Below are 22,026 nucleotides of genomic sequence, written 5' to 3' on the forward strand. Positions count from 1 at the left end.
GCTTGACTTGAAATGCCCATCTCCTTTTTGAAGACCGTTCACTGTGCTCCCCCAAACCAACCATTCTCTCCTGTTTTGGGGGGGCCAGGTTGCTTAGCGACCACACATTCCAAAGCTATTCACAAGATCGACATCCCTTCCTTCGACTGGCCCATCGCACCGTTCCCACGGCTGAAGTACCCTCTGGAGGAGTTTGTGAAGGAGAACCAGCAAGAAGAGGCCCGCTGCCTGGAAGAGGTAACAGGGGACCTTCCAGACCCTCCCACGCCCCACCCCCGTACCCTCGCCACCCCAAGACCTCGCCTGGAGAAGAGGAACAACGAGCTTACCTGGGCCTGCATGGCTCTCCCTGGGAGGGACATAGGGACCGAGAGGCCCCCTAGCGCAGTGTTTTATATCGGGGAGGTAACGGCACGTTGATTCTGCACCCAGCATCCATCAGCCCACTCCTGGTACCAACTTCAGCATCACTCACGTTTCTTTGGAGGCGAGCGTCAGCGACTAGACTAGAGAAAGTGAATTGATGGGCAGAACAAGGGCAGCTCGTAGGAAAGGTGGCTGCACAGGATCTTCTGGTCCAGTGTTGGTCAGCCTTCTCCCGGATCCTGGGGCTGCTTTGGGAGCCTTGGGGTGCAGGGGGCAGGGGGCACTGAGGACGTGTACCCCGGTTGCCTCCACTTCAACCAGAGGAGCCCCTTTTGATCTGTCCCACGTATTGGGGTTCCATGTAAGACACCGGAAGGATGCTGTTGCTGGGGGAAATGGCTTTCGCTCTTCAGGTTGGGATTTGAGCTCAAATAAGGCTACTTTGAGGCTGGTTTGCCTCGTAGGCACATCTTTCTTTTCAAGTACTAGTTAATGCCTACTGGGCGGGAAGCGAAGTGCAAGGTGCTGGGTGTTTCGTGGTAAATAAAAGAGACAAGATAATGGAGTCTGGGACTGCCTGTCCAGGAAGATGAGGCAAGCCACAGAGGTCATTACCACTTTCTAATAATCACATTTTGTAAAAGTAAAAAGAAATGGATGAAATTAATTTCGGTAACATTTTATGGAACCCAATCCATCCAAAATAGTATCACGTCAGAATGTAACTAATACTTACAAAGGATTGATGAGAGATTTTCTCTTCCTGGTGTTAAATCTTTGAAATCCTGTGTGTGTTTTACACTCAGACACGCCTCAGTTTGGACCAGTTAACATTGCTCGTGCCAGCAGCCACGGGTGGCTTGTGGCCATCTTACTGGAGAGTGCAGGGCAGTAGGAACCCCAGCACCGAACAAATGAGAAAATAACCCCGTGATGACAACTTGCAAATGGTTCTCTGAAAGCAGAGAGAAGCATCTCAGAGCTCCCTGGGGGGACCGGTGGAGACCCAGCCTAAATCACGTCCTCCAAGCAGGAGGTTTTCCTTAGCGCTGCGTAACAGAGAAGGATTGTCCTTGTTATTCTATCCAGGTGTACGGTTTAGTGCTTTTTAATTATGTATAGTTAGTAAGTTATGAATAAAGTACCACAATTACTACTCTTTATTATCTATAAGATGATGCCCATATTAGAACAAGAATTTAAGAAATATAACCACTTAGAGACAACAGGGGCTTTCCATACAACCCCGTCACTGTTAACAGATTTTTTTAAAATCAATTTCAACTTTATTAACATAATTTACATACCATAAAATGCACTCATTTGAATGCCTAGTTCAGCCTTACCTGGTTTTGCTCAGGGGATAGAGTGTCAGCCTGCGGACTGAAGGGTCCCAGGTTCGATTCCAATCAAGGGCACATACCTCGGTTGCAGGTTCAATCCTCCCGGCCCGGGCCCCAGTCAGGGTATATGTGGGAACAACCAATTGATGTGTCTCTCTCACATCGATGTTTCTCTCTGTCTTTCCCTCTCTCTTCCACTCTCCCTAAAAGTCAATGGAAAAATATATCCGCGGGTGAGGATTAACAACAACAAAATAATAATAATATTAAATGCCTAGTTCAATACATTTTGGCAAATAAATGTACTCAAGTAACCATCGTTTCCATCAAGGGCACCTTATCACCTGGGAAATGTCTTTGAATTAGTCTGAGGAGTCAGTCCAGGACCCCCACCCCTACCCCTCTCTGTGCAACCACTGCTTGGATTTCTATCACTGTAGATGAGTTTGGCCTCAGCTTTATATATATATATATATATATATATATATATATATATATATATATATATATGTTTTTATTGATTTTTAGAGAGAGAGGAAGGGAAAGGGATGAAGAGATAGAAACATTAGTGAGAGAGAAACATCATTGATCAGCTGCCTCCTGCATGCCTCCCACTGGGGATCGAGCCCACAACCCGGCATGTGCCCTGACTGGGAATCGAACTAGTAACCTCTTGGTTCCTGGGTCAACACTCAACTGCTGAGCCACACCGGCCGGGCCTCAGCTTTTTATCAAATTTTCATCCCAGATTCTGTACAGAAAGGGCTCTCCTACCGATAATAATATAACAGTAACAACAATAGATTCTGTCAGCATGCCCATTGCACAGATGGGGAAGTGAGGCTTCAGAAAGTTAAATAATTTGCTCCAGGTTAGCAGTCTGTATCCCGCAGGGACTGGCCCAGTCCTCAGTAGGACACATCCCCATCCACATGCGTGGCTCTGACTGGGTATTGCAGTCTTCACCGGAAGTGCACACAAACGCATTTTCAACATAACTTCCAGTGGGGAGGCATGGGACCCCACATGCCCATCCGTGGGTGCTGTCAGGAGCCCCCATGAGCCACTGTCACTTCCCGCTGTGGAATCCAGGTGGAGGACCTGATCGTGAAATATCGGAAAAAGAAGAGGACGGTGGCCGGGATCATCGTGGAGCCCATCCAGTCCGAGGGTGGAGACAACCACGCCTCCGACGACTTCTTCCGGAAGCTGAGAGACATCTCCAGGAAGGTCAGTGCACGGGCCCAGGTTGGACGGGGCCACAGGCCATTTCTGGCCGGTTTCCCAGAGCAAAGGGTAGCTCTGGGGCCTTGTAAACTTCCAGGTGTTCAGAGGCTGCCTGTTGGCCTCACCGTAGAGAATTTGAGGGCAGGGAAAGGTCAGGGAATTCTTCCCTGAAATCGTTTTTGCAAAACCAGCCTCGGTCCAGCCTGCCGTCTTAGTCAGAGGCTTTCGTCATCAACAGATTCCAGGAAAGGCCGCAGCCTCCACCCTTTTCTTCCTAGAGACCCCACCTCCTCCTTCAGCCCAGTGTGGCCCACGTTCAACAGAGTCAACATGAACAGACTTTGTGTTAACATCGTGTTTATTTTAATGCCCTGCATGGACAAATGGCACATCCAACCAGCAAGTTCACAGATGAAGGTTAAATGCCATGGCTTGATTTAAACACAAACACTAAGTAAATCACAGTCCTGGTGATGACAGATGTTAGGGAAACAGGCTGGCCTTGCTGCTGGGCCACGTCTCCTCCTGAGAGGGTCGGCTTGCTCAGGGACTGCAGCCAGGTGAGATGCTGCCGTGCTTTGGTTCAGGGGGGTCCCATGTTCTGGTTGGTTCCAGCTCGGCAGCTGGAGGAACCCGGCAGACACAGCTCTGCTGGAACTGCCCCCTTAAGCTGTTGTTTAGTTTTTCCAAGAACACGGCCGTGGCTTGCAGTTCAGAGAGCAAGGCCTCTCTGGCTGGATGAGGGGGTCGGAGGTTGGTCGATTGTGGGGGGTGTTTATTTCCCCCTCCTCTCTCTCCAGCATGGCTGTGCCTTCTTGGTGGATGAGGTCCAGACAGGAGGGGGCTGCACCGGCAAGTTCTGGGCCCACGAGCACTGGGGCTTGGATGACCCTGCAGACGTGATGACCTTCAGCAAGAAGATGATGACCGGGGGCTTCTTCCACAGGGAGGAGCTCAGGCCCAATGCCGTGAGTACCCCGCCGCCCCACTTCCAGGGCAGGGGAGGGAGGCATTGCTTTCTCAGAGCTGCTCCTTTCTCACAAACCAGGAACGGAGCGGACACTTACTGTGCCACAGAAGCCTTCTAAGGCCCAGTTCTTATCGATGCAATTCGCCAGTGATTATGATCACCCCTGCTCTCTCTGCTGGGCTGGCTGCTTATCAGTCCACTGTCAGTATTCTAAATTTTCTGTGTTAATAACTGCTGTGAACTGAGCATTTACTCTGTGCCTGACCCAGTTCTAAGCACCCTCCATGTACTTTTAATCCTTACAACAATCTAACCAAGTAGGTGTTATTTGTCTTTCCCATTTTACTAATGAGGAATCAGGCACAGGTGGTTAAGTAAGTTGTCCAAAGTCACACAGCCCATCTATATTAATAAAAAGGTAATATGCAAATTGGTCACGACGCCCTCACAGTAACAACCAAACAGCAGGCTGCATGGGGCAACCAGGCCAGCAGGGGGGTTAGTGAAGGACGACCAGACGACTGACCAGCAGGCTGCGTGGGGCAACCAGGCCGGTAGGGGGGCAGTGACGGGTGGCCAGGTCGGTAGAGGGGGACAGTGGGAGGTGACCAGGCTAGCGGGGAGGGGGGAGTTGGGGGCAACCAGGCCGGCAGAGGGGGGCAGTTGGGGGCAACCAGGCCAGCAGGAGGGGCACTAAGGGACAACCAGGCTGGCAGGGGGGCAGTTAGGGGCAATCAGGCTGGCAGACAGAGGCAGTTAGGGGTGATCAGGCTGGCGGGGGGGGCAGTTAGGGGTGATCAGGCAGGCAGGCAGGTGAGCAGTTAGGACCCAGCAGTCCTGGATTGTGAGAGGGGTGTCCAAGGGGTCCCGGATTGGAGAGGGTGCAGGCTGGGCTGAGGGGACCCCCTCCCCCCATGCACAAATTTTGTGCATTGGACCTCTAGTTAAGTGATAAAGTCAGGATTCAAGCCCAGAGCCCTGCTCTTAGCTACTACACTGTACTACCACGTGTAAATATGGATTCACACACACACACACACACACACACACACACACACACACACACACACACAGTTATCAGGAGCTTAGGATCCTTCCTTCCACCACTCCTGCATCGAGGATGCCTCATGGTCCAAAATGGCTCTGAAGCTCCAGACATCACATCCCAATTCGACGCAGTAGAGAGGAAAAAGAAGGGAAGCACAAAGTGACCCTCTCTTTATCTTTAGTGGCCTTCCCAGAAATCCCACAACACTTCTCTCTCTAACACTCTGATTCAGATCTGTCACAAGGCCACTCCTAACTGCAAGGGAGGCTGGGAAGTATGTTTTATGTTGGCTGCACTGGCACCCTGAATAATTCATGGAGGAACACACTGGGTGGTCTTTGAGGGCCGGACTGCCATCAATCCACTCTTGAGTCCACTGCCTATGAGCTATATCTTTTCTGGACAAATCACTTAGCCTCTCAGAAGCTCAGCTTCCTCCTCTATAAAATGAAGATTATATTAGGGGCCAACTCGCTTGATTTCCCCAGGACTGAGGGGTTTCCCTGCACGCAGAGGAGTTGGCCTCCCGGATAGTTACATTAATCGTCATACCTCCCCATGGGGTTGTTGTTGTGGAGAGAATTCAGTGAGACAACATGTGTTATCCTCCCCGGCCCTGAGTAGATGCTCGCTGGGTTGGTTTCTCTCTTCTTAAATGGGGACAAGGGGTGTCTGGGGGAAGTGGGCCCTGAAGGCTGTGCCCGTGTGTGAACCCTTCCAACCCCCGTGCCTTGTTCCAGCCGTACCGCATCTTTAACACCTGGCTGGGGGACCCGTCCAAGAACCTGCTGCTGGCCGAGGTCATCAATGTCATCAAGCGGGAGGACCTGCTGAAAAACGCAACCCATGCCGGGAAGGCCCTGCTCACGGGGCTGCTGGACCTCCAGGTACCCACCCAGCGCGGCCCCGCCCCAGCTCTCCCAGGACCCCGCAGGGCTCCCCACGCCCCAGGGCAGCATCTGAGCCCTTCGGCACGGCATCCCACCCGCTCCTTGGCAGGTGCAGAGGCAGGAGCTCCAGAGACCACCCTGGCCCCGGGCAGGGTGCCAGATTTAGCCAATTACACAGGGCGCCAGTTTCATTTGAAAAATGGAAACTTTTTTTTTTTTTTTAGCATAAAAGTAGACCTTATGCAACACTCAGGACATACTTATACTAAAAGTTGTAAGTTGTTTATCTGAAATTCAAATGTAACGGGGCATCCTGTATTTTACCTGGTAACCCTAACTCAGAACAATTCACACTTGAGAAAAAATGATTATCCTCACTTTCTGGATGAGACAAGGGAAGTTTGGGAAGGTGAGCAGCAAGCAGAGAAGCCAGATTTTAAACCCAGATCTGCCCGATTGCAAAGACTCTGACGGGCTTAAGTGTGGCTGTTAAGACAAGAATTTCTTTTTCTTTTTTGGGGTGGATTTGCATTTAAACTGAGGTTGGGCAGGAGCAGGCGCTAGGAAAAGCCTCTGCAATGGATCAGGCCCTTCCTTCCTGCAGGGGTACTCCTTCCCTGTCCCCCGGTGGGGCAGGGGAAGTGGCCGGTGTACTTTATTCCCCTGGTTGATATCTGGGCCCTGCTTACAGATGTGGATGCAGCCAGGGCCCCGCTTGGTGGGGATCTGGCACTTCTGGGCTGTCACGAACACGGCTGCTCCCTGTGCTGACCTGAGAACAGGGTTTCCCAAAGTGGTGTCAACTAATGGTCCATGGCACCAACAGGAATCCCCAAATTGGGGTGCCGGTGAAGAAGGAAATTTTATTCAGTGCAAAACAGCTCAATTGTGATACAGCACGGCTGCGAGGCAGCCCTGGAACCAGGCCCCTCTCCAGCTAGAGAGCTCCGCTCTGCTCCAGTCTATGCCAGACTGCTCTGGCCCATGCTGGTCAGCTAGAGAAACAGTCTTCAGTCCTCTGTGGAAAGGGAAAGAAAGTGCGCTCCCAAAGCCAGAGGGGAGCTGGCTTATATAATCAGAAGTCCCTACCCCTGGTCCCTGATTGGTCTGTCCTCATGCAAATGGGGACTCCAAATCCTCAAAGTTTGATTGGTCCAAAAGGCATTGTCCTGATTGGTCAAAATAGAGCCCTTCTTGTTGGTTGAAGCTGTGCAGCTCCAATTGGATGGGGAAGCCTCATTCTATTGGTTGAAATAGGACTCCAGGAACTCCTTTACTAGTATATGGGCTGGCTCTGATGGCAGGAACACAGGGCAGGCAGGTAGCTCATTGCAGAGGCAGGTAGTTCAGTACAGGCTTCTCCCTGAAGTGCAGCTTGCATGAGAAGCCCCTGTGCAGAAATGGCTGCTGCTGTGGGGGTGTTTGGTTGGTTGGTTGTTTTTTTTTATCTGAGCCCAGTTAGCCACTAGAAGCCCTTTTTCTCAGGGTCCACAGTGGGTTCCATATGAAGGATGATACCACAAAAAAGGCTTCCATGGAACCATCCCAGAACCAAGACTAACATCTCGCTTTTAGGAGCCCTGAGCTGGCTCATTTAAAGGGATAGGAGCACCCTGGCTGGTGTGGCTCAGTTGGTTGGGTGTCGTCATGTGCACCAAAAGGTTGCTGGTTCAATTCCTGGTCAGGGCACATGCCCAGGTGGCGAGCTAGATCCCCAGTCCCTGGTAGGGGGCATGCAGGAGGCAGCTGATGGATGTTACACACTTACATCAATGTTTCTCTCTTCTCCCTTCTTCAATAAACTATTCTTTAAAAAATAAATTTTGAAAAATAAATAATAATAATAATATAATAAATAAAGGGATGGGAGCAGTTAGGCATCCTTATCAGGGTCTTGTAAAGCCACAGGGAAGAAAGAGATAAGATGACAGGAATGCCCGAAAGTAATGAACTAGACAAGTGGGGGAGACAAAGGATGCCTGTAGATATGAGGGCCTAGAGGCAACAAGCAAAGCCATACAGTGAGGAGGGGGTGGGGATTTCCACTCCTGCATTAATTAATCAAACAGTTACTATGTCCGAGAGAGAGAGAGAGAGAGAGAGAGAGAGAGAGAGAGAGAGCCACAAAAGGGCGTCCAAATGGATGAGACCTTGTTCCCCGCCTCCACGCTCTGATGGGAGAGGCTAGTGCTGAAATCGCTGGCTCCCGCCAGACAGCAGTGCAGGGTGAATAGAGCTAGTGCTGGAGCCACTTCTGTGCCTCGTTTCCTCACCTGTGGAGACCAGAAGGGTCCTGCCCTAGTGGAGTGGGGACTCAAGATCCTGCGTGTAAGCGCCGCGCAGAGATACCCGCATGTGTGCGGGGCCTTCATTATCACCAGAATACGACTTTCTTTCCAGTTTCCACCAAGGGTCTGTAACAAAACGACACTTGTCCCCCATCTCTATCCCCGGTACCCGACATTATGTTGGGTTATCCAAGCCCTGTTTGCTGCCCTTCACATGAATGATGGAGAGTGGGAGGAACCCCACTTCCTTATAAGAAATAAGATTCTTTATTCTGGGTGACCGTAGTCGCTTCCTGGGGCTGTGTTAACAAATTAGCACACACTGGTGCTTCAGAGGAGACTTTGTTTTCATCCTCTGGAAGCCAGAAGCCTGAAATCGGGATACAGGCAGCACGGATTCCTTCGGAGGCGCTGAGGGAGAATCCCTCCCAGGCCTCTCTGCGAGCATCTTGTGGCGGCGGCAGTCCGCGCAGTTCCTGGCTTGCAGCTGCATCCCTCCCATCTCTCTTCTGTTCTCACGTGGCGTTCTCCCCTCCCCATGTGTATGACCAAATGTCCCTCGTCGGATAAAGATGCCAATCATTGGATTTAGGCCCACCCTAATCCAGTGGGACCTCATCTTAACCTAATTACATCAGCAAACACCCTGTTTTCAAACAAGGTCACAGTCCCACGTTCTTAAGGCAACATAAATTTGGGGAGGGGCCACTATTCACCCCAATACAACTCCCAGCCTCAAAGCCTTGAGTGAGGATGAGCTCTTTTGCTTAGAAGAATCAATCACCACTTTTCTAGAAGAATTTCTAATAAATAAAGATGGCTGGTATCCAAGGGCCAGGCTTTAAACCTCATCTCACTAAATTCTTACCACGGCACCTTGGGATCAATAGCATTCCTACCCTTCCATTTATAGAAGAGGACACTGAGACTCCGGCCACATAAATGACGTGGCCAAGGCTGAACGGTGAGGAAGGGGCCAAGCCGGGGCTTGACCCCAGAACTGGATGTCTCCAGAGCCAGCGCTCCGAACCCCAGAGTGGCCCTGCCAGTCCACGCAGAGGCCCAAAGGCTGGACCCTGGAGGAGGGGCATTTGAGGAACCACAGCCACTGAACCGGCTGGCACACAGGTGTCAGGCGTTGATGCCAGCCTTGTTTCCCCCTGCAGGCCCGGTACCCCCAGTTCATCAGCAGAGTGAGAGGACGAGGCACCTTCTGCTCCTTCGACGCTCCAGATGAATCCACACGGAATAAACTCATTTCAATAGCCAGAAGCAAAGGTAAGGAGGCCGGAGGGGACGCCAGGCTTCATCGGTGCCCAGGTCACCCTAGTGTGGGGCAGGTGGTACACAGGACTAACAATACTCTGCATGTTCTTCCTCAAAAGAAGAGGACGTTACCAGGGGCATTTCTTTATACTATTTATTCATTCACCAAGTTTTCACTGGGAAGACCAACACCAACCCTGGAGTCATGATGATGAACATGACCATGAGCGTCCCTTCCTTCAAGGAGCTTATAGTCTAGCAAGAAAGGGTGGCATGAAAGAGACTATTTCATAAACAACCAATTGCATTTATAAATCCTAGGAAAGAGGAAAGGCGCCTAAGAGAGTGAATAGCTGGGGGAAATGTCCAGAAAATCAGGGAAGGCTTCCTTGAGGAAGTGGCATTTTACCTTAAGCCTTGACAGATGGAAGGATTGGCCCAGTGAAGAAGGTCAGGAAGAGCATTCCGGGCAGAGGGGTGGACATGTACTATTAGCTGAGATAGGATGGCGCTGGAGAAACCAAAAAAATAAGGGATGGTTAGGGACCACTGGGCTAGAGGGAGTGAAGCCGGGGAGGGGCTACCGGCCACATCATGTCAACCTGTGGGTCAGGTTCAAGATTCTGGGCTTTTTCCTAAGAGCCATGGGAGGCCATCCAAGAGTTTTAAGTGGGGGGATATAGTGGTGATATGAGAGCACCTACTATGTGTTGAGCATGGTGTGTTTCACTGTACCATCGTGTGGAACCCCTGCACCAGCCCTGAAGGCCAGGATGATTTGCCTCCTCTTTAAAGGAGAAAGCTGAGTTTTAGAGACTCTAAGGCTTAGAGTCGAAGCAGTCGACACAAGGACACCCAGCATGTCAATGTGAAGTTGCCCTTTAAAATAAGCGGGTCTGGCCGAAACCGGTTTGGCCCAGTGGATAGAGCATCGGTCTGCAGACTGAAAGGTCCCATGTTCGATTCCGGTCAAGGGCATGTACATTGGTTGCGGGCACATCCCCGGTAGGGAGTGTGCAGGAGGCAGCTGGTCGATGTTTCTCTCTCATAGATGTTTCTAGCTCTCTATCCCTCTCCCTTCCTCTCTGTAAAAAATCAATAAAATATATTTTAAAAAATAATAAAATAAAATAAGCAGGTCTGTCCCTCCTCGGTGACAGCTCTGCCCACATGCCTGCTTCCGGCCTGCCTCGCTTTCTCTAATGTACCTATTTCCTTTCTCCACCACACCATGAGTCCCGGAAAGGCAAGGACTTACCTCACGATTTCTCTATCTTCAGACCCAGTTCAGGGGCAGCAGCGCAGACATGCAAAGTTCAAGGGAGGGAGGGGGGAAGGGGAGGGGAGGGGGTGAAAGGAGAAAAGGAGAGGGAGGGAGGAGGGAGGGAGGGGAAGATGGAGTAAAGATGGATGGGTGCATGGAAGGAAGGATAGCTGGAAGCCCGGATGGAAAGAATGGCTTGGGGGTTCCCCGTGTGTAAGCAAGCACCCTCCTGGCTCTCACAGCCCGGGACTCTGAGCCCAAGCTCCTAACCGACCTCCTGCCATTTCTTTCAGGTGTGGTGTTGGGAGGCTGTGGCGACAAATCCATCCGCTTCCGTCCCACCCTGGTCTTCAGGGATCACCACGCACACCTGTTCCTCAATATTTTCAGCGACATCTTAGCCGACTTCAAGTAAAGAAGCCATTTTCCACTATGCTCTGAGAAAGCCCTGATCTCAGCAGTTGTCAAATTGATTAGTTTGCCTAATTCATGTTTTCACTTAAAGTATCAGAGGCGAATGCATAAGCTGAAGGGTGGTGTGTGGGAGGGGACGGTTTTGGTGGCTGGGGGGAGGGGAGAGGATGGAGGGACAGGTTTTGGTTTTCCTCCCTGCAGAGCCAAAGGTGCTCATCGGATTAAGCCCAGAAATCCTGCTTGAGCCCCGGACAGTCTTAGGAAGGGCCGTGCGGGTCCTGGCCATGTATCTGCCCACCCTTGACCCCAACAATGTCTTTGAAGCCAGTCAGGGGAATGCTCCAGGGACTGGTGGCTGGGACTCCTGGGTTCCTGTCCCTCTCCAGTGCCATATTCTGTGATCAAGGACGCTGCGCCCTCGCCCTGTGCAAACAAACATGCCTGCCCCTCACCCAACCCCTGGAGCCCAGAGCGAGCCCCGCACCGTTCAGTGGAGGACAGGACAGTCACGTGAAGGCAGGATTGTAGGGACATGAGGACTGAGCCAGGGGGTGTGGGGAGGGGTCTTCCGGCCTCTGCAGCTTTGGGCCACTCCTCCCAGGGCATCCTCGGATTCCTGTCCTGGACGGGGCTTTGGCAACTCCTTGGGTGGCATCCTGGATGGTCCTTACTTGCCGTCCTTCATTCCCCCAAGCTGGCCCCCTGTTAAATGTGCACCGAGGCCCCTGGAAACAAACCTGCAGCCTGAGCAGGGGCACACGGGGACACCCATGAGCTGCAGGGGCAGAAGCACCAGCCAGTCTCCAGGAGCGGGAGCCCAGGGCCGGGGACAAGGAAGGCCCTTCCTCCTGTCTCCCCGCACCTGGCGGCTGCCTTCTGGACCCGCACCCCGAGGCTCTTCCTCTCGCGTTGGCTCATCCACCTTTGCTCCACTGCTGAGCAACCTAGGACTAGCGTGGCAGTTCCGTCAAAGGCGGCCCGTTGCTGAAGTAGATTTCTTCTTGAGGGGAGCATCGTGAACCCAAGGCGCCAGAGCTCCGCACAGGGAACAACAGGCTGTTGGTTCAGGCGGTTTCCTTGTCCTTGCCGCTCCAAACCAGAGGTTTTCCTGACACAGACGGGTGTGGAGTCCCAGGCGCAGGGTCCTAAAGGCTTAACTGCACTGTGGCTGTGGCTAAAGGGGGACTCCCCTGAGGCTAGGCCTTCTGGGAACTGACTGAGTTCACCGACTCCTATAAAGAGCACCCGGTAATCCTAGAGCAATGAAGGGCTGTCTCGTGGGGAGAGGGAGAAAGTCTGCTTGTATCCTCTGTCCCAAAGGAAGCCACTTGCCCCCGATGGTACTGCGGACGGTTTGGGAAGACAGGCATAGCCAGGTTCTCCTCCCAGCACTTCGCTCTTCTAATAACTAACCATCCAGAGACTTGGTCAGCGACTGTCTTACAGACACGACAGACCCGTGAGTTCCGGTTCGCTTCGAATTCTTGCATTTAGTGCTAATCCATTGCTTTAAAGAAGTTCTGCCGTGTCTAAGGCCATTTACGCTGCCAGCTAAATGGAGATGTTTGCCCACCCCCCTCTGTGAGGTTTCACTCGTTTGTATATTTACTTATTCAATCATTCATTCATGAAACTTGCATCAAATACCTGCTCTGTCCCAGGCCCAGTCTTAACCACTAGGATTACAAATAAAGCCTGGTCCCAGCCCTTAAGGGACTCAACATCCCATAGACTCTTAAACCAATAATTAAAGCTGAGTGGCAAGTGCTGTAACAGAGGAGCGTCCGGAAATTGGAGGGAGTGCCCCAGTCCGTCTGAGGGTCAGCAGAGGTTTCAAGGACAAAGTAATGTTTGAGCAGGGTTTTGCAGAGTGAGCAAGAGTTCACCAAAAAGCAAGGCAAGGAACAGTGTTGCAGAAAGGGAACAGCATGTGCAGAGACCTACCAGTTCACAGTCCCACACCTTTCACTGGGGATCCAGATCCCACAGGCAATAGCCCAGGATTCAAGACCTCATTGAACAAGAAAAATGCATACCAAACCACAATTCATCCTTTGGCATGAGTGTGATTTGTCCTGAGAACTTCCGCCCTGGATGCAAACATACAGTGAGATTCCTGGAGTCCAGAAGGTTTTTGAGCTATGGCACAATCAGAAACTTGCCTCTCCTTGGTGGAGAGAGTGGCTTCAGTATTGTGTTCTCTTCCCAGGGGGCATTGACAGAAAAATGAAACCACTCTATCTAGAAAGTCATTTCCAGACTTACCCACTTCTTACCGAGTGAAGGCATTCTCATAAAACTTTTTAAGCCATTTATCAAGTTCTTGTTGGCTCAGGGCCTGAAGAGTTCCAGAGACATCTGCTTTTGGGGGTGGAGGGATGGCTGGAAGGATTTCGAGGAAAAGAATTCTCGGCGGAGCTCGAGGTGGTAGGAACGTGGGAGAGGTGAAAACTCAGGTTGGGGGTGCAGTGGGCAGGTTTCCACGTAGGGCAGAGCCCGGAGAGAAGTGCTGCTGTGGCCGAGGGGCTGGGAAGGGTCCATCGTACATCAGTGCCATAGAGTTTAGTAAATGTCCCTAGCACATCTCGTCACTTTTACAGAACACAAGGTTCAGTAATAGCGAGTCTTAGTACATCCTCCTTTTTATTATAAATGGGCGTTTTTTTATAATTTTTACTGACACTCAGTAACCATGCAAAATTGTGCACATTTAGTATATCTATACGTATCTATCTATATATTAGCTCATGGTACCATAGCTAGGGAGCATCGCTGACCTGCGCATACAAAGTGATCTTGTTTACAGTATTCTGTTGACAGTGCCAATAAATGATAAAGAAATTAACATGTCACAGTGTAACTGACGACCATATGCACAATTCCATTCATTAAATGTTTCCTGTGTTAATCAGTCTTGTTAAATTTAAAAAAATATATTTATAATGGAAACATCAGAGTAAATGTGGCCTTTTTGTTTGGAAATGGTTTCAAGTAATTATTTGGCAAGTACTTTTTTTAAGAAATGATTTGAGGGAGAGGGAGAGAAACACATCAATGTGAGAGAGAAACATCAATCAGTTGCCTTGAACTTGAAACCTGGGTATGTGCCCTGACGGGAAATCAAACTTGGGAACCTCTGGTGCGCGGGACAACGCTCCAGCCAAATGAGCCACGCCAGCCAGGGCGTGGCAAGTACTTCTTAAGCACCTATTATATACCTTCAGGGAGGTCTTTGGGGAACATTCTACTGTATAAGTCTGCTTTGGATTTGGGAAGCACTGTGAGGCCCTTCATTTCAGGGTCCATGGAGGACATACCAGGTGATAGGGATGGACAAGGTGTGGTCCTTACCCTCAGCTCACCATCACCAGATCACAAAGGGAGGGGTGCAGAACAGTCCGGAGATGAGGTCAGAGAATGGGCAGGGCCCAGACCAGAGGGCCTCTGTGCTGTGCTGAGGGGTGGGGAGTGGGAGGTGGGGGGCCTTCCACGCAGTGACGGAGCCACTGGGGGGTTGGAGCAGGGGGATATTCCAACGTGCATCTTAGGAAGACTTTCCTGAGTGTTCACCGTGACAGGCAGGGTGGGGAGACTGGCCAGGGCACTGTCACAATCAAGGGGACCTGGTGGTCTAACAGGACAATATGGGATGGGTGGAGAGAGGGAGAGAGGCACAGAATCCAAAACACACAGGACAGTGACTTTCAACACTGGATGCACTTTAGAGTCACCCTAAAGAGCTTCTCAGACAACCCTAATGCTGGGGCCCCACCTCAGACCAATTAAACCCGATTGTCTCCAGGCCCATTGGGGGCTAAGCTGATGACTGACTGGAATCACTGGGAGGCCCAGAGAGAGGCTTAGGAAGCACCTGTGAGCTGGATCTTCGCCCTCCTGGTGTCCTGACCTGGAGGCAGGGAGGGGGCGCTGTCTCACTTCCTCTCCCAGCTGTCTCAGTGGCCCTCCATCACCCTTCTTTTTCTCACCTGTAAAATGTATGGTTGGACCACATGACTTCCAAGGTTTCGCTCAGCTCGGACATCTGACATGTCTATGAAACAATTGACTTGGGAGGCAATATCTACCATTAAGTGTATTTTTGAAATACACATAGTGATAAGTATCATTTGTTGAACATCTACAATGTGCAAGCATATTCTGGCGCTTTATGATTTGCACAACAAACCCACGGGCTGTGTATTTATGTGCCTACTTTTAATATGAGGGAACTGAAGCTCAGAGAGGTTAGGGGAGCCTACCCAAAATCACACAGCTTGGAAGCCAGGATACACACGGATGTATGAAAGATGACGTGTGTAATCAAGTATGTGTTTGTGTGTACACACATGCCATCAGCCTGGGATTGGTGAAGGATAGGGACTACCAAGGACTCAATGACCTTTCACACAGCTGCTCTGACCACCGGCCTTGGAGCATGAACTTGAACTGGTCAGCCTGGTGTGAGATCCTAAACATGATACAGTCCCCAAGGCAGGTGGGGGGAAGGTGCCAGGACCTCAAGGTCAAATACTATCTGTTTTCTATTTTCTATACTTCCCCACTGGGGAGGCAGGACAGGCAGTAGAATGACCCAACTCTGCTGCTCTCTAGCAGGTGGCCTTGACCAAGTCATTTCACCTCTCAGAGCCTCATCTGCAAGTAGAGGTTGGTAACCGTAATGCCAGCTAACACCTAGCACTTCCTTGGACCAACAGCTATTTTAAGAGCTTTTCATGTAATAAGCCAGTCTCTTCAACCACCCTAAGTGAGTGCTTTTATAGTCAAGAAACCAAGGCACAAACAAGAGACTGTGTAACTGGCCCAGGTCACAGCTAGAAAGCGCCAGGGCTGGGATTCAAGCAGGCAAGACATCTTGCTTCAAAGCCACAAGCTTCACCCTACATCTGCTGCCTCTCTCTGGCTCTCCAACTTGAGCGGTTGCTGGGAGGATTAAATAAAATCGTGTAATAATTGCCTGGCATATAGTAGGTGCTTAATACATGGTACTTCCTCTCGCCATTTTGTCTCTGTAAATAGTGTCGTGAACAGGGCTCTAAACAACATATTCCTGTCAGAGTGAAGTTCCTTATTTCTAAATATTAAATCTACTTCCCAACACAGGTAAACTCCACCAAATCCTGGAACACATTCCAACTGTTAATAAGTAAAACGGATGTTTTGTCACTGGAGTTGGTACAAACAAGGCCAGATGGTATCGGCCCTGCTTGATTAACTCTAATTGGCCAAGATTTTATAGTTGAATGCTGCGGGATCAAAACAAGGCCATAAAAGTTGGACTCTGCCTAGGGGTCAAAGGGGACTTTGCTTTCCATTTGGGGACTGAAGTCCTGAAGTCATAAAGCAGCAAAAAAAAAAAAAGTTCCAAACCTAGTTATTTGGGCAATTCACTGCAGGCTGGCCTGCGAGCAATAAGCACACCTGATCTGTTCTGGGGGTGCATTAAACATAGCCATTTAACCATGGGGCCAGGGAGAGCCCTCTGGCCCTATGACAAGGTCTCGTTTTTTGGACAACAGCTCTCAGCTGTGCACAATGTGAACATCCCTGCTAGAGCCGACCGCACCCAGGTCTGGAGGACCCTGTCTTAGCCCGGCTGCTATAACTGGATGGCCTAAACAGCAAACACTGTCTTCTCACATTCTGGGGGCTGGAGGTCCATGTTCAGATTCTTTTATTAAAATATATTTTTATTAATTTCAGAGAGGAAGGAAAAGGGAAAAAGAAACATCAATGATGAGAATCATTGATCGGCTACCCCCTGCATGCCCCCTACTGGGGATTGAGCCTGCAACCCGGGCATGTGCCCTTGACCGAAATTGAACCTGAGACCCTTCAGTCCACAAGCCGATGCTCTATCCACTGAGCCAAACCGGCTAGGGCCATGGTCAGATTCTTGCGGAAGGCATTCTTCCTGGTTATGTCCTTACACGGCCTCCCTTAGTGCAGTCTAGTCCTCTTATCAGGACATTAACCCCATCGTGAGGGCCCCACCCTCAAGACCTCATCTAGCCCTAGTCACCTCTCAAGACCCCAGCTCCAAACACCATCACATTGGGGGTTATGGTTTCAACATATGCATTTTAGGGACAACTCAGTCCATAGCAACTACCATATGAAAACGGACATGCTACGGACCCATTCCCTGCGTGTAAATTATATACTAGTACAGCCCAGGGTTGGATGGAGGGGCACAAAGTCCACACAGTTCTCAGCTGACAGGAAGGAAAACCAGGCTACGAGGGGCAAACACTGGCACGTCCAACTGACACTGTCAATGAGGGACTGTTTCCTACAATCAGCTCAGCTCTCAAGTCCAGGGTGGGAATTCATGGTTGAGAAACTTTTCTACCTAGAGAGCTGACGTGAGGAAAGGATGGAAGAAAAGACTGTGTTTACTGCAGCATTTTTTCTTTATTAAGACGGATGACGTGCTCATGATGAACGTTTTAAATACTGGGTTATAAAGGTGGAAGTGGAAGTCTTCCCTTCATTTCACCCACTCCCTCCCACTCCCTATCCTCTCCCCAGATGTAATCACTGTTAACAATTTAGAATGTTTGCATTTTTTTAACACAAATATGGCCACATAAAACTACATTGTTCTGTGACTTATTTTGTCCACGTAATGCTATCCCATGGTTACCTTTCCACGTCAGCAGATATACTAGTAGTTCAACCTCACTTTTATTTATTTTTTTTTAGAGGAAGGCAGAGAGAAACATCAATTAGTTGCCTCCCATACATGCCCCAACAGGGGACTGAACCCCCAACCTGGGTATGTGCCCTGACTAGGAATCAAACCCACCTTTTGGTGTACAGGATGACGCTCCAGCCAAGCCACAATAGGCCAGGGCTCCACCTCACTCCTTTGAAGGACCATGTAACATCCCATAGTATGGATCTACCAACTTTCTTTAAATGTTATTTTTCAATTACAGTTTACCAACGTTTGTTTAACCTTGTTGCCTACTAATAGAAACTTAGCTTACTTCCAGTTTTGTTGGTGCTATGGTTTTGTCTGTTTTGCTATTAGAAACATTCAGTGAACATCCTCATACGTATGCTTGGCTATTTCTATTAGATTACTGTTTTGGAATTGTTGTCAAAGAGGGTAATCACCAGTATATCCACCACCGGAATCTAAAGCCCACTTCCATTTTCTGAGAAGCTGCTGCACAGTTTTGGGGAAAGGTAAACCCCACACAGTAATTTCCAGAACTTGGGGTGCTTGGAATTACCTGGGAAACATAAAAATGCAGGTATCCAGCTTCTACCAGAATCTATAAGGGTTGAGCACAGGGGAGTTTTGCTGTCTTAGTTGATATTGATTTGGGGTTTTCTTAGCTCCTAGGTGCTGTCCTATAGGTGTAGTAGAAGTCCTAACCCAATTCCCATTGTCACGTGACCTGTGATTTTAGGTCAGGAATAAAGGCATGGGTAACGCATTTGCTCGGTGTGCCCTCTGCTGGTTCTGCGTGAGCATTGAAGTGGAAGTTCTTTCATGCCCAGGCTGGTGAGAATCCGGGCTCTCACCTCCCAGTGTGGTGGGACCCCAGGCTGCGTGAGAACCACCTGGGGGACCTAGTCATGGGCCTGGGTAACAATATTTTTAAAAAATCTCTCCAGGTGATCCTGCACAGGGAGCCAGGGTTTGAGAACCTATTTTTCAGGCAAAAAATTGGCCCAGGAACACGAAGTCCACAGAAGCATCTGAGGTGAGAGCCCTAGACCTCTGGGTAGTGAAGAGTCCTGGCAGGTGTGCTGTGCTTGCTTGGATGGCACGCCCGCCCCAGTTGTGCAGTTACCATCCGGCAGAACAAAATGACCCACCTCTAGGCTTCACCCCAGTCCTACCTGCTGCTGGGACCACCATGCCATCACCTCTGAACTAACACTTAATGTTTGCTCTTGCCCGCTGAGTTTGCAAAGCACTTGACATTTCCTGTTTATTCTCACACCCACCCAATGACACAGGCAGGACTTTCCATGTTACAAATGTGAAAAACAAGGCCCAGAGAGACTCAGTTACCTGACCCAGGACAGGGAGTTAAGGACAAACAGAGCCCAAGTCTTCCAACTCCAAATCCAGTGTTCCCCCTGCCACACCACCTCCCCACTTCACAGCACTGTGTGTAGAGTGAACTGGGCATAGCTTCTTCCAAGAACTGGCTCTTAACAGAAACTTCTGGCCATTATCTAACTGACTGTCATGCACAAGTGTGGTAAGAATTTGCACTAAGGCCTCTTTCCTAAGCTGGGTTATTAGCATCCGCCTCATGATTTTCTTCATCCCAACAGTCACGTTTCCCAGGGGGCCTGGCAAAGTCTCCAGCTGTCAGATCCCCTTCTTTAGCCTCACCCACACCCTCAGCCTTCGGTCGGAGATCCAGGTGGCCCAGGGCAACCCAGAAGCCCAATCCCCAATCGTTCACTTGAGCGTGTCCAGCATCCCAAACACCTGTGTGAAACGCTCTCTGTCCAGGATGCGTCCATAGCGCAGGGTGAGATAGAAGGTCTGCTTCCCACTGTACTGCTGGATCCGAACGAAAATATCCTGGGGCCGGTCCTGGGTTTCTGTCATAGGCATCACTTCGGCCACCGGGCAGTATGTGTCCTGCCGCCAGCCCCAGAAGGTCAGGTGGGCCACCCGCAGCATGGTGCCAGACTCGTTCACGTACAGGATGCCCACCAGCCTCCGGAAGAAATAGCTCATCCAGTACAGCATGGCCAGGGCGAAGCCAGCTATCCCACCCATGAGACACAGGTTGTTGAAAGTCACGAGGCCCTGGGAGTACCAGTAAAAGCCAGGCGGCAGGGCCACCACCGTCAGGGCTGTCTGTGCCACCTTCAGCTTAGACAAATGCCCAAAGGCTCTGATGGCATCGAACCGGTAGATCATCTGGAATTTCTCTGTCTCTGTGCCTGGTGGTTTCTCCTTCGAGGTGGGTGACTTGCTCCCCACCCATCTCCTAAAATCCTGCCCACTGCAGCACTGCAGCGCGTAGAGAGGCCTTCTCCACACAGCCAGCCCTGGCAACCGCGGCACAGCTCGGAGGAGGGCAGCCTGGAAGGGAGACAAGAGACCATTTCTCTCAAAGAACTCAACCATGCTCATCACACAACGAACACCTGCAAAGCATTTACGTGGAGGCTCCCGCCAATCTTGTGAGGGTGCCATTATCACCATGGAGGGGAAGGGGAAGCCAGACGCTTTACCTCGCTGTGTGAAATAGGAACCTCTTTACCACCAGAGAAGGTAAGAAATTTACCCAAAGACACACAGCCAGTGAGTAGGGCAGAGTCTGACTCTCACACTGGTCCCCTTCCCTCCAGGCAGGTCAAGTTACGGGAAGGAGGCACAGTCTTCATTCAGTAAACAAGGACCGAGGGAGAGCCAACTGTGGGCTGGGCAGTGCATCCATAAGGCTGGCTGAGCATTTCCCCAAGCAGGAAACTAAACAATCCCTGTCCCAGTGGAGAACAAATCCGCTAGATATTTAGCACAATAACTTTCTGAGTCTCTATCAGGTTAAGCATCGTCTGGGTGCTAAAGGGGCGTGTTTTCTTAGCCTAGTGAGGGGGAGGGGGAAGAATGGAGGAGGAGAAAGGGATGAAGGCGCCGGACGGAAGCACAGGGATTCTATCAGGCGCACAGTCCACCCCTTGGGTAGTGCCGTGAAAGATGCTTTCGGTTCTGCAACTAGGTCTGGGTTCCAACCCTGACTCCTAAAGTCGCCAGCTGTGGATCCTGGGGCAAGTTACTCCACCTCTCTGGGCCTCAGTTTCCTCATCTTCCAAATGGGGATTCAGAGTATACTGACTGAGATGTGGGTTGTAAACCCCTCAAGAGCACTGGAAGGACTTGATGCAGGGTGAGTGCTCAGTGAGTTTTAGTGTCGCTGGTGACGCACGTGACCTGAGCGCAGAGGAAGCCGGGGAATAACAAAGCGTAATCCACGCTAAGGTCTCTCCCGCGCACCCTGCGAATCACAGGCCTGACCTGGACCCCAAAAGGACGTCACCCCCCTCAGTCCCACCTTTCGCGTCCTTACCATGGCCCGCAGGAGCCTCCGGATCGCACCTGCAGTCGGATCCCTAAAGGAGCATGCTCGGCCGTCACAGGCCTGCGTGCGGAACATTGCATTCTGGGATCTGTAGTCCGGATGGAACAGCTGACGCCAGCCCCAGGCCTTGTGGGAGTGGATTCTCCTCCTCCCGACGTGCCCTGCTGCACGGAGGCTGGGCCCGGAAGCCCGGGGCCGAGTTCCAGGTGCCGACGCGCCACGTCAGGTGCGGCTCGAGATCCGGAGACATGGCTGCCCCGGGCCCAGCGCTCTGCCTCTTCGACGTGGACGGGACCCTGACGGCCCCGCGGCAGGTAGGCGGCGCCCTGCGGGCTGGAGGCGGCAGGTGCAGGGTCTCCTGCGGTCCCAGGACGGGGCCAGCGACCACCCAGGGTGGGCACCGAGGGGCGGCTGAGGACCGCCCACCTCCTGGCAGGGCTCAGCTCTGTTCTGGGTGCCCTGGAGGGATGAGACGGAAGACCTCAGGGCACCTGGAGAGGGGGATGAGCCGAAAAACTCTTGAGAGTAAGAAACTTGTATTCGGGTGGGAAATGCAGTTCTGGACTCTCACCGGAAGCCCTAGGTTTGGACCACTGCTCTGCCCCCTGACCAGCTGTGTGCCCTCCTCATTCTGTCACCTGTGGGGTGTGCCCCGTATCCTGATACGGAAAACAGGTTCTTCGTTCGAGCGGGCCGAGTACAGTCTCTGCTTCTCTTCTTGACAGCTGTGTGACCTTAATCTCGGAGCCTCAGCATCTGTGTTTGTGAGGATCGGATGAAATCAAATAAGTTCATGAAAGTATCTTGGCTTACAGTAAGCTCTGTTCAGTAATAGTCCATAAATGTTAGCCAGCACCTTCACCCC

The 22,026-nt window shown here is 51.0% G+C and overlaps 3 protein-coding genes across 3 annotated transcripts in view; 2 read left to right on the forward strand and 1 right to left on the reverse strand.

The window, feature by feature from the left end:
- The window catches only part of ABAT (4-aminobutyrate aminotransferase), a 78,110-nt gene extending 66,939 nt beyond the window's left edge, over positions 1-11,171 (forward strand). Inside the window, exons 11-16 of the mRNA XM_079780465.1 lie at positions 89-237; positions 2,802-2,939; positions 3,737-3,904; positions 5,695-5,841; positions 9,299-9,410; positions 10,956-11,171. Of these exons, the coding sequence (XP_079636591.1) occupies positions 89-237; positions 2,802-2,939; positions 3,737-3,904; positions 5,695-5,841; positions 9,299-9,410; positions 10,956-11,077 (836 nt within the window). The 3' untranslated portion in view covers positions 11,078-11,171. The remainder of the gene's footprint in view (positions 1-88; positions 238-2,801; positions 2,940-3,736; positions 3,905-5,694; positions 5,842-9,298; positions 9,411-10,955) is intronic.
- Positions 11,172-17,562: 6,391 nt separating this feature from the next.
- On the reverse strand, positions 17,563-21,284 carry TMEM186 (transmembrane protein 186). The gene is made up of 2 exons (XM_079781428.1): positions 21,150-21,284; positions 17,563-20,161 (listed from the first exon to the last, which is right to left on the reverse strand). The coding sequence occupies exons 1-2, from the start codon at positions 21,234-21,236 to the stop codon at positions 19,526-19,528; spliced, it is 723 nt and encodes a 240-aa protein (XP_079637554.1). The 5' UTR covers positions 21,237-21,284; the 3' UTR covers positions 17,563-19,525.
- Positions 21,285-21,318: 34 nt separating this feature from the next.
- Positions 21,319-22,026, forward strand: part of PMM2 (phosphomannomutase 2) — a 28,125-nt gene continuing 27,417 nt past the window's right edge. Inside the window, exon 1 of the mRNA XM_079781415.1 lies at positions 21,319-21,475. Within this exon, the coding sequence (XP_079637541.1) occupies positions 21,410-21,475 (66 nt within the window). The 5' untranslated portion in view covers positions 21,319-21,409. The remainder of the gene's footprint in view (positions 21,476-22,026) is intronic.

The sequence above is a fragment of the Cnephaeus nilssonii genome, assembly GCF_951640355.1.
Source record: "Cnephaeus nilssonii genome assembly, chromosome: 2".
Lineage (NCBI taxonomy): Eukaryota > Metazoa > Chordata > Mammalia > Chiroptera > Vespertilionidae > Cnephaeus > Cnephaeus nilssonii.